Below are 11806 nucleotides of genomic sequence, written 5' to 3'. Positions count from 1 at the left end.
ACATTTCCTAGAATTCAGAACTCCCTTGTTTCTATTTTTTTGCGTAAGTCACTAGACTACTTTTTCTTCGGTGCAGAAAATGAAGCATTTTGTACAGACGGAAATTAACTATTCTCTTTCTCAGTTTCAGCAAGAAGGACATTTATTCTATGTTCAACAAAGTCATATTCAGTTTTCCAAACTGAGAAATATTTAAGGGATTTCATTATATTTGGGGAAATTTTCATCAATCAGAGATTTAACAGCTACCAAAAAAGACCTCCACAATTAATCTTTTATAACATGAGTGTGACTTGTAATCTCCACACTAAGAAAAAAAATAACTAAATATAGGGGAAACCCTTCATAAACTATAATATTTCTTGGCAAAGAAAAACTGCTTTATGATTTTAAAGATATGTTTGAGAATTTAAATGAAATGTACATGTTTGAAATTAGTGCCAGATGCAGCCCAATTCAAGCCCAATTCACTGGCTGCATCACATCACTATGATTTAGTAAAAGGTATTCAACGATTCTATGTTTCATAGAAATCTCACAAATACAAGTATTTCATTCACAAAATGCATGGTTTGGCAGGTTTCCAGGGCAGGAATTTGCTGGAGGCAAGGTAAATTTATTGATTAAAATAAATCAAATGACTGACATTTCCCCCAGAAAACTGGCAAAACAATGATATTCATAGACTGGAAGTCTTACAACCAGAGCCAGAAGAAAAGTCTGAGCTATTTACATTTATTATAGGAATCCAATAATGTGATAGATGATTGAGAATTCTCAAATTTTAAATTTTAAAATACATTTTTTTGGAGTAGGACTCTCTGAGTCTTTTTTTTGTTTTAATGTTTATTTATTTTTGAGAGAGAGAGAGAGAGACAGAGCACGAGTGGGGGAGGGGCAGAGAGAGAGACACACACAGAGAATCCAAAGCAGGCTCCAGGCTCTGAGCTGTCAGCACAGAGCCCGACGCGGGGCTCGAACTCACGGACTGCGAGATCACGACCCGAGCCAAAGTTGGATGCTTAACTGACTGAGCCACCCAGGTGCTCCAACTGTCTAAATATTTTCATATGAGGTCTGCTGTTTGTAGGCTTTTAGAATAATTATATTCCTCCTCTACACTTTGCACATTTATATGCACTGAATAATGAGGACTCTTTGATGGAATATATATAGAAGCAATCCAGATAGTTCTTGAACAGGTCAACATCACTTGCCGCCTACCCTGTGTCTCAGTTCTTCGCCCTCTGTGCTCTCTTTCTCCATGCTGGTCACATTTCCACCAACAGCATTGGCTATGAACTGAATGTTTATGTACCTGCAAATTCCTGTGTTAAAACTCTAACCCCCAGGGTGGCTACGTTTGGACATGGGGCCCTCAAAGGAATTAAGGTTAAATGAGGTCATAAGGGCGACGCCCTGATCCCCTAGGATTAGTGTCCTTGTAAGAAGACACACCAGATAGCTTTTACCTGCGCACACGTGTTCTTTCTCTCTACAAACACCAAATGAAGAGATACCTTGAGCACGCCGCAAGATGGCCGCTGCCCACAAGCCAAGAGAAGAGGCTTCCAAATGAAATCTGCCTGCCGGCACCTTGATCGTAGACTTCCCAGCCCTTATGAGAAATTCATTTTTGTTGTTTAAGCCCCTCACCACCTCGTGGTATTTTGTTATGGTAGCCTGAGCAGACTAAGACCCACCATTAAGAGGCTCAAACGCAACAGCTACAGCAACGTTTTCAAACATATCAGTTCTTTGCCTGACTTGTTAAAGATTTGGATTGGGGGGAAATGCTATTGGGAAGCTGGGCACAATTGACCAGGAGAGTTTCACACAGATCCTGAGATCACTCAGACCTGCTTCCGTTCTAGATTCAGAGGTCAGCATGAGAAAGGACTTTAGGGACCTGAGCTTGTCAATTCAGGTTTTACTATGATTCTGGGGTTACAGAAAACTCCATAAACCTGGCGTATCCTTCTGGGACCTGAGGGTGAGGTAATGGGTAGCTAACTAACAAGCTTAAACATCTGTTTATACTAAATCATGATATATTAGAGTGCGATGAAAAATTCCTACACATTTTTAGAATGTTTCAAAGAAAAGCTTTATTGATCATGTTACCAACAGTGACAGCAGGTAGCTAAGACTTAATATTACTGTGGGCCAGGCAATGTGTTATGGACTATGCGTATTTTCTTTTATCATCCTCACGACACTGGAAAATAGGAAAATAGTCTTATTACAGAACACTATTTCAAAAAATGGAAGCATTTCTAAAATATCGCGCACTCCCATCACTATCACATTATACTGCTTTATATCCTTCATAGCGCTTTTTTGGGTTTCTTTTTTCTTAGGTTCTACGCTACCCCAAGCCCCTCCCTGGGGCCCGAACCAGTGGCGGTCACGGAAAAGGGGCTCAAGGTTTTAGCCAATGTCACACATCTGGTCAGTGAAGCCGATGGTAAGCACCAGGAGAGCAGGAGTCGGGACTGTTTTCCGCTAAACAAGGCTGGCACGGTGCCTGCTCAATAAATACGTACAGAAGGAAAAAAAAAAGGAAGGCAGGGAAGAAAGAGGGAGCGAGGGGTAAAAGGATGAATGAATGGAAACGTTCCCAGGAGAGCCTAGAGAGCACCTCCCTCCTTGGGGAATGAACTCAGTTCAAAGTCTAAGCCGATACTTTCCTCACCCCCAACACCAGTGAGCAGCAGGGAATGGGGAAGAAAAAAAACCAAAGCCTTTAAAAACGTTTAGAAGAAAGGGGGGAAACGGTAAGAGAAAAGAAGTAGAAAGAGACGAATCCATTGCTGCAAACAGATTTCGAAACGGAGCTAAGCGCGGCCGGTTGCCATGACGACCCCGAGGCCAGAACGGCCCCAGCCCATTGGCCGAGATGCCGGAGCCAATGAGAAGGCGCGGTGTTGGCGGGGTCATAAGATGGCTGCCGGGCGGCCGGCTCCTGACGGGTGAGTACCGCTGATCGCCGGGCCGCCTCTCCGCCGGCCGGGGCTCAGACGAGACGGGTCCGGGAGGGCCGGGTGCGGGGAGCGGGCGAGCCAGTATGGGCGGCCTCACAGCCTCACGGCCGAGCCAGCAAAGCCCCCGCCGGGGCCCACGGGAGCGTTGGTGGGGCTGGCCTCTGCTTTGCTCGGAAGGGGCGTCGCAGCGCCTTCCCGAGATTATTGGTGGCAGAGGGGTTCTCCGTCCCACCCCAAAGTGAGGGGGAGAGGGGAGAGGCTTTCCTTCGGGGAAGCAGGCGCCTGTTTACAACTGCTGTATCCCGGGGAAAGAGCTACTGTTAGTGCCAGTGTCAGCAGGCTAGACGTCCTGCCCCCGATTGTGCGGCGCTTAGTTCTGTGCCGGGGATGGGATTCTTCCCGTTTGGGGATCCGAGCGTGGCCCTGCCGCCGGAGAGCCTGCCGAGCTCGGGGTGGTGCCGCCCTGCAGGAAGAGGTGTACCTTTCTAGAGCCACCCTCTTGCAGTAAGTATTCTCACGGCGGCATCCGACTTAAAAACGAGCCGCCAAATGTTATTGGTGAACTGTCAGTCTTTTCCATGCAGGGTCTTGGGACGTGTTTTCCAGGCCTGGATTAAACGAATACCGCCTCGCATTGAAACATACGCCTACGTACAAAGTCCTGCTAAATAGTTTGGGTAATCGGATTGGGACCTTAAATTGGAAGTCAGGCCTCTGATTCAGTTGAACCTGAATGTTGATGCATACTTAAAAGTGTTGTTAAGTAACTAATTCCAAGTCACAGAAACTGATTATCGTGCAAATTGTTTTAACATTGATGGTGGATGGTGGTTTATGAGTGTTACACAAAAGTCAAGATTAGATTCAGATCAGACAAAATTCAGATTTCTGTGGTTATGTCTAATTGAATATAAAATACGGGAAATAAGACAGCTTCATATAGTGACAGTGGAATTGAAATTCTGGAATATCAGAGACGGGAGACCTTTACCCATTAAACTGCTCAGATTAGGTTTCGGTGACAGGCAATTGCCTGATCTTCCAGAAAATTTGACCTTGTTACCCACACCTCTGACTGTGAGTTTTATGTATACAAGTTAGTATAGCATCTTAGATAACTTTCTGCACTTAAAGAGTGAGAAAAAATTTTTTCTTGATCAAATGATAACAGAATTACAGGCTAAGGTCATTCTTCATATCCACTCTCAAATCTTTGTCTCCAAGAATATATTACTGCTCAAACTCTGCCCTCTAAAAGCTTTTGAGTTGAAGCCATCCAGTTCTGTTTTTCTAAAACAAACAGATCACAATGCATCAGGCAAGTCAGTTACTTTACCTTAAAAGGGATTTAGATAGTAATTCCTAGTGGAACGGTTGCTGTAGGGATTAACTGGAAAAGAGTTTCTGTCACATTGTTTATATGCATTGACTTGATTTGTTTTTCTTTCTAGTTGTTTCTTGTGTTGTAACTGGAGTCCCTTTTGCTTTCTCCAGAGCATCTTTTAGGTGTTTTGTCTGACATGCAGTCTTACTGAAAACTAGAAATCTTGGCTATGGTGGCTGGGTTGAAGAGAGAAACCTTATCTACTGGGGTATTGGGGTTTAATCAGTGTTGCCTCTGACTCGTATATCACGTCTCTTGAGAATGGCTGAATAGTTTTCACATTGAAAGGGTAATTTGGAATGACTTGCTTTAAAATAAGGCACGGGGTGAGGGACGCTTCAACGAACTAGAGAGTCACTTTTTGGAGCAGCCAAAACAGGGGTAACAAACAGGAGGCCGAACGTAGTACAATTGGAAGTGTGTGAATGACATATAGATGCTACGAATTTAAAGACTGTTTTCAAACGTGAACCCAAAGCAAGTTGCGAAGCAGCCCCTCCATATTGGCTGATTTACACTTCGGCTGCTGCTCACGTGGACAGCTCAACCTTGCAGGCTCCTCAGTGACTTATCTGTGCTTGTCGGTGGTCGTCGAGTTGCCTTTGTCTGTCCCTCTGTCTATTTTTTTTTTTTTTTAATGTTTTAAACAGTCACAGGAGAATGGCACAGACATTTGAACATCCCTTTAAAGATGTTCAGGAATCGAGTTCAGAAACGTGCGTTATTTGAATTTTGTCTCATTTTATGGATTTGGATGTCGAATCTGGTATTTAAAGTTTATTTTGATTTTTCTTTTTTTCTCTGTGGGCACACACAAGGAATTATCACACCAGCCAGTGTCCTCCTGAAGACAACCCTTAATGCCACATCAACAAGCGCTAAAAACAGATGATTGTGAGGAAGCCTAAAAGTGATCAAAAAATGCTGGAGAGCCGGTGGGGAAAGGCCACTCCAGGGCAACTGACAGTGCTCCCCAGCGTGAGGCACGTTTGGATGCCCAAGGCGTAGACCCACCCTGTAGGGATGCCGAAGTAGTGCTCTAGTGGGAAAACTGTGCCCGTCAGAGAGGCACCTGCCTTTCCTTAGCAGCCACAGCTGACGGCGTGGGCCAAGTCGTACTTGGCTGCTGACGGACAGAGGCTTGCTGTGTGTGTAGAGTGTCGGCTCCACGAGGTTAGGTATTTTTGCCCGTTTTGTACACTGCTGTCCCCGTGTGTTAAAGAGTGCCCGGCACACAGTGGCCATGCACAAGACGCTGTGGACAGGGGAGAGAAACAGTGGCTTCAAACATAGAGCCCCAGTTGTGCTAAGAAAGCTAAATCTGAAATTTGTTACTGTCCTTAAGTTCTGAAATGGATAACGAGCCTAACGGTATATTACAGGTCAGCGGCAAAGTCACGTTGGTGCTTTTTATCATTCCCCCCCCTCCGTCTGCTCCTCAGAACGCTAGAAATATTTTTATTGATAGCATAACGTCCATTTTTCAAGAGTGGCATATTTCACGTGATGTCTTTTGTGCTACCAAAGCATCTATTACCCATTCCAACTATTAAAACCCCCAGGTCAGGTTTAGGATGGACCCAGGCCTTACGGGGCTTGGAGCTTATGTAATTTTGGGTCTCCTCCTTAAGAAAAGGAATACAGATTCTAAATAGAAAATTAGGTATAATGCTTTGGAAGGAACGACCTGTGCAAAAGAGGAGCCTTGAAACTTGGGCTCCATTATCTTCCTGCTTCCGGTTTTATTGTTCCATTCAGGAAACCAGACACCAGTATTTTTTATAGAAATTTCTGTTAGATCGTGGAAATCCGGGAAGTAAATGACTTGTATCAATGCAGCGAATGCACCTCCACCTTAGCAACCTCAAAACTACCTACCTTGTGAATGTCGCCACCCACAATAGAAATTATAAAAATGTAATGTGTGGTCACAGGAATACTAATAGCAAGAAGAGCTTAGCATTGATCCAGCCCCTAGAACCTCCCAAACTGTGGTGAGCGTTTTCATAGCTTATCTCATTTAATTCTCAGAATAACCCTGTACCCAATATAATTATCCTCGTATCACAGAAGAAAAAAACTGCGGGTCAAAGGTGGTGAAAATGATTTGCTGGTGTGTGGTGGGGTGAGGATTACAATTGGAGCAGTTAGCTATCAGAGCCCTTCTTAAAAAGCCCAAAGAGTATTTTGGTGAGGCTATTTCAGAGGGCTAACAACTGATGAGGCTGCACCCAAACTGCCAGAAATAAGATCTGATTCTTTTGACCTGGGAGGAGGTCCTTAAAGGTTATCAAGAATCCGTTATTCAGATTAATGCGAAATCCGTAATGCTTTTTTTTTTTTTTTTGTCTCAGAGACAATGGTGATGGTTTTCTCATTAGGTTGATCACAATAGGAGGCAGAAAACTCAGCAAAAAATATTTCGATCCTTGCATTTTATTTATTCTTTGAAGTTGATAGTAAATCATGAGCAGTACGACCAACTTCTCTTTTTTAAGGCATCTTTTGAACCAAGTGGTTTTGACTGAATATGTATGCTAGAATAGACTGTGCCAGGAGATTAGTAGTGAAAATGTACTCAATTATCGTAATTTTAGCAAATGCTTGTAACTCCAATTTTTAAAAATCACTTTTGATAAACTTAACAGCGGTTAATATTCTCTCTACCAATGGGCCATAGAGCTAATGATAAATATTATCCTGAACTTTCACCCTAGTTTCCTAAATACAGTATTTTTATTCAAAAAAGCTATATGTTTTTATTAAATGGTTAGGATTATACTCCATTTGGTATTATTTTAGCAAACAGTGTAAAAATAAAAACTAGGACATTCTTTTTACCACCATGCTTTCCTCAAACTACCTGCGCAGCCTAAAATTTTTCCTTTGAAAATTGTTCTTCTACTCCTTAGACAATAAGTCCCCTGAAAGTTCCAATTTCAAATACTGGTGAAAATCCGACTTTAGTTTCTTTCTTTAATTGTGTTAGCTTGAAATACAATATTATAAATCTTAAATTGTGTGAGTGTATGTTTTTAGACCCTTAACATTCTTGAACAATGAATGCTTTTACTGAATTTATTTTTTTTTTTAGACAAAATTATCCATATATTAGAGATCCAGGTCCTATTTTCTTTAAGTCATTCATCTGTAGGTGTGTCTTATAACAGATTTAAACAAGACCAAAAAAAATTTATCCAAGCAAAGATTTCAATTATTTTAATATGGAAGGTGCATCCCATCCCATTTTAGATTAAAAGAAGGAAAGCATAGATTAAAAGAAGGAATGACTGTTCCCAAACCATTGGGATAATTGCTAGATTCTTGGGGTTTTAAATTTCTTTCCATTTCTACTTTGTACGTCTACATTCATCTTTTTCCCTTTAGAAGAAAAGATGTGGAGTGGGCTGCTACCTCCTGGCCTAAATGAAAGTGATATTGAGTTGAATTCTGAAGATGAAGCCCCATTAAAGAACTCTGGACTTAACTTACAGGAAGATAACGAAGATGGGGCCATTACAAAAACAGAGATCTCAGATTTCCCTACAGATGGACCAAAACCCGACGTGGAGGCAAATGTAAACGCCTATGAAGAGTGCCCCTCTGGAGTTCCCTTCAGTATGTGGAATGTAGGTTCTCTGTGATGTGTTCTTATTGAAGCCGGTGCCTGTGTGTTTGTGCATGCTCCTGTGTGTGTTTCTGCCGTGGTCAGAACGCCTGTGTTCTGGGGAGATGAGAGGTAGGGAAGATTGACTCAGAGTACTCTGTGGGTCTGCGGTCAACCCGTTGGCCACTCAGGTACTTGCTTTCATTTTTATTTTGTTTTTTATAAAAAGAGGAAGAAAAAAACTGGTAGGATTAGCTACTTTGCCTAACATAATACATGAGTTTCTATCCTAATTTGATCTCTTTGTCATCTGTATGAGTCATTGAATTTTACTCTCAGATAATCAGATTGACTTAGGTAGAAATAGATGAAGATAAAAACTCAGATTGTGAAGGAGTCTTAGAGAATAGAGTATCTCAAGAAGGACTGAACTCCTTTTGTTAAATTTGTATTTTTATAAATGCTAGAATATGTTTTTAATTCGTAACATGTTTGTAATTTTTTGAATATGTGCCTTGCTTCAAAATGTATTTGTTTCTTGTTTTTCTTTTTTTAACTTTTATATAGAAATTTCAAGAATTGCATAAAAAACATTCTGAACAGAAAAGCTCAGCATCAGGATTCAGAAGAAGGAAAAGAAAACGCTCCAGGAAAGGTGCTTTGTTTTAATTCAAGTTAGTTGTCAGTAGTGCTAATGTTAAGTTGTGACTAATTGAGCTCAACAATTTTTAATAAACATAATTTTGAAATAACAAATGAATACTCAGGTATTGACACTTTGTGAATTCTTTTCAGGTAAATTGAAGAATGAAGAAGAGTCTCAAAGGTGGGTAGAATTTAAAATGTTCGCCTATTCTGGACAGTATTGTAACACTTATAGCAATAGTTGAACTACTTACCTCTGAAACATAGGAACTAGTTTCTGTAGTTCGTAATTGTGGTGGCCAATTAAAAACACTAAAAATGAGTTCTTGTCTCTTCTTTCAGTGCCCAGACCTCTAGTGAAGCCCAGTGGAAGGAGCTTACTCAGTATTTTGGAATCAATGATAGGTTTGACCCCCCTGTTAAAAAGAAAAAAATTGACAAGGTAAGATATTTTTTTATGGCCTCTTACATTAGTCAGTAGGAAATGTTTGAAAATTGTAATGCTTGTAATTTGAAAATGTTTGTAATGAATTCAGTGAAAAAGTTAAAACACTTCCTGTGTGCCAAACAAGATGCTAGGTAAACATGTAAATATGTAGTTATAAATAATTAAAAAAAAAAAAAAAAGGCTGTTAAGAAGGAAGTAAACAGGATTGTTGTAAAGAAATTTAAAATGGATACCCCACTTTAGGTGGTCAGGGAGGGCCTTTCTTGGAAGATGCCATTCCATTGAGACCTGAAGGATAGGAAGGAACCATCCGTACACAGAATGCTCGTGAAGAGGTAATAACCTGCGTAAACGTCCTGGGGAAGAAAGAGTCATCATGGGACATTTGAGTAACTGTAAGAAGGTCAGCCTGGCTGGAATGGAGTCAGTGAGGAGGAGAGTGGCCCAGGATAGGATTGGAGAGGCAGGCAGCCAGGAACCAAAGCATGAAGCACCTTAAGGGCCCTGGTAAGGAATTGGGTTTTAGTTACAGTGCAGTTGAGAGTCATTCAAGGGTTTTCAGTTAAGAGAGTGATATGATCGAAGTTGTGTTTAAAAAGATTGCTCTTGTGTGGAGAATAGACTGTGGATCAGCAAAAGAAGGCAAGAAGAGAACAGGTAAGAGTCTCTTCTAGGCACAAGAGGACAGTGACTTGAATAAGAATGGTGCTAGAGAAGATGGAGAAGAGTGGACAGATTTGAGGTCTACTGTAGAAGGAGAGTTGGCAGTATTTGTTATTTGCCTCTGATGCTTGTGAAGTGATAGAGAGGATTTGGGGCGTGAGGAGGGAAAGAGAGCCATTCAAGTGTTACCTTCAGCAGTGGTATGAATAGTGATGCTAGTTACGAACGTGGGAAGGCTGGGGAGGGGAGAAGATTTAGGGTGGCCTCTGTCCAAAGTTCAGTTCGGGGCATGGGTGGTATGAGCAGGCAGGAATAGAGAGACGGTTGGTAAAATGAGGCAAGAACTCAGGACAATCTGAGCTGGAGATACACAGTTGAATGTCCTCAGTCTATAGATGATGTGAATCCTTAGTAGAGTCTTGAATGAGTGAGTAACTTACATATTCACATCCTGGACTCCAGGAGCATGAAAACTGAGCACTGAATGGTAGGGCTAGAGGCTCAGGGGCCTGCCTGGTTGAAGCCCAGGTATATTGTATCGTGCCTGTGTAGACAGATTCCTCCTTCGTGAATCATTTCTGTAGATCACTGTGTGTACACAGAGACCATTACCACTTACTGATTAATCAATATTTCTTGTGAAATAGACCTCAGACTGTAAACCCGTTGTTGGGGGGTATTGCATCATTGAGGGCACGTGCATTAAGGAACTGACAGCAGAACTTTGCATGTAAACCTTTTGATTCCAGCTTTGCCAAGAATTCTTGTCATCAAGTTCTAGAGCACTGGGGACTTGAAACTAGGATCACTTTCTCCTACATCATTGCTGCTTCTGAGCAATCTCTTTTTCACAAATGTTCAAGCAGGTGCAGAAGTGCTTAAATGCCTACAAAGAAAGATCACATGAAAACCCAGGCTTTATGACCCCATCCTCAGTCCTCTGGCTTCACCGCAGAAGCGCTGGTCGGCACTTTAAAGTGTCGTTGTCCTGTTCTCGACCCCTGTGATTGTGGTGGGCTGGGAGGACTGGTTTTTTGAGAAGGATGCTCTCGACTGCATAAGCTTGTTCTACAGCACGAGGGAGGAGGGTCATGCTGTGGTGGTGGGCCGGGCTCTGGCCGACCTGCAGAGTCCCCACCGCTGGTTGTTCTTTCGAGGGAAGGAATGGTTCAGTATTGCTTCTCATAGGAAATTGTTTTGAAGTTTTACTCCTGAATTAGGTGGTCTTTGATCTTCAATTAATTATAGCACTTGTTATGTTTTTTCATAACTGTTGACTTTAGAGTGTCTAAACGAGTTTCATAGTTGAAGTTAGGGCTCTGAAGTTAAATTTTAAATTTAAATTTTTAACTGTTCTGAAGAGTAGAAAATTTGAGAGTTTTTTTTTTTTTTTTTAAAGTCTCTCCGTATCAGATTGTTATTATTACCCTATATACGAAATTGTCCCTTCTTGATATGGGCCAGATACGGCTGTCATTCATTGTCAAAAATTTGAGGTTTGTGTAGAGGAGCCTTATGAATACTAGGATTCCTTGTGCAAAATCTTTTAAACAACTCAGTTTTATGAACTAGTCTTCTCTTTCACATTATACATTAGATGTGTTCTAGGAAAAGAAGTTTTAAGTCAAGCATCATTTTAAAAACAGTGATCTATTTTATGAGTTTGGGTTTTGTTAATGGAATACACCCTCTATATGAGTGACATCTGACTAAGAAAGTTATGGCGTTTTTCTAAACAAGGAAACCGGTGCTGGCCAGACTTGCATCTGGCCAGGATTTTGCCAGCACTCAATATTCTATAAATAAATGTAAGCCTAAAAGGAAAAGATTTAGTGAGGCCAGATTTCATATTCTCTTGGTAGTTTAGCATCATTGCACACCAGCAGGTTTGCACTTCGGTTTGGGATCCTGTTTCACTGTTTTACATGCACCCCTTTTGCTCATGCTAAAGTCTACTGTGAATCCAACAGAAGAAATAGACATTGAAGAATGTCCACGCTGGAGGCGCCAAGATAAAAGCAAAGAAGAAATGTAAGGCTAGAAATCTAGAGAGGCTCATGAAAATCTGTGATGCA

General features: G+C 41.5%; 1 protein-coding gene across 3 annotated transcripts in view; it reads left to right on the top strand.

The window, feature by feature from the left end:
* Positions 1 to 2876: 2876 nt before the first annotated feature.
* The window catches only part of FAM204A (family with sequence similarity 204 member A), a 35800-nt gene continuing 26870 nt past the window's right edge, over positions 2877 to 11806 (top strand). Inside the window, exons 1-5 of one of the 3 annotated variants that reach the window (XM_025918070.2) lie at positions 2877 to 2972; positions 7756 to 7997; positions 8543 to 8630; positions 8771 to 8801; positions 8963 to 9062. In XM_025918070.2, the coding sequence (XP_025773855.2) occupies positions 2900 to 2972; positions 7756 to 7997; positions 8543 to 8630; positions 8771 to 8801; positions 8963 to 9062 (534 nt within the window). In that variant the 5' untranslated portion in view covers positions 2877 to 2899. Of the gene's footprint in view, positions 2973 to 3226; positions 3489 to 7755; positions 7998 to 8542; positions 8631 to 8770; positions 8802 to 8962; positions 9063 to 11806 lie in introns of those variants that run through there. The other 2 variants (XM_086680978.1, XM_086680979.1) reach the window with 2 other exon arrangements.

Source organism: Puma concolor, chromosome D2 (assembly GCF_028749965.1).
Source record: "Puma concolor isolate L17-30 chromosome D2, mPumCon1.1.hap2, whole genome shotgun sequence".
Classification (NCBI taxonomy): domain Eukaryota; kingdom Metazoa; phylum Chordata; class Mammalia; order Carnivora; family Felidae; genus Puma; species Puma concolor.
This window is presented reverse-complemented; position numbering and strand designations above follow the sequence as displayed.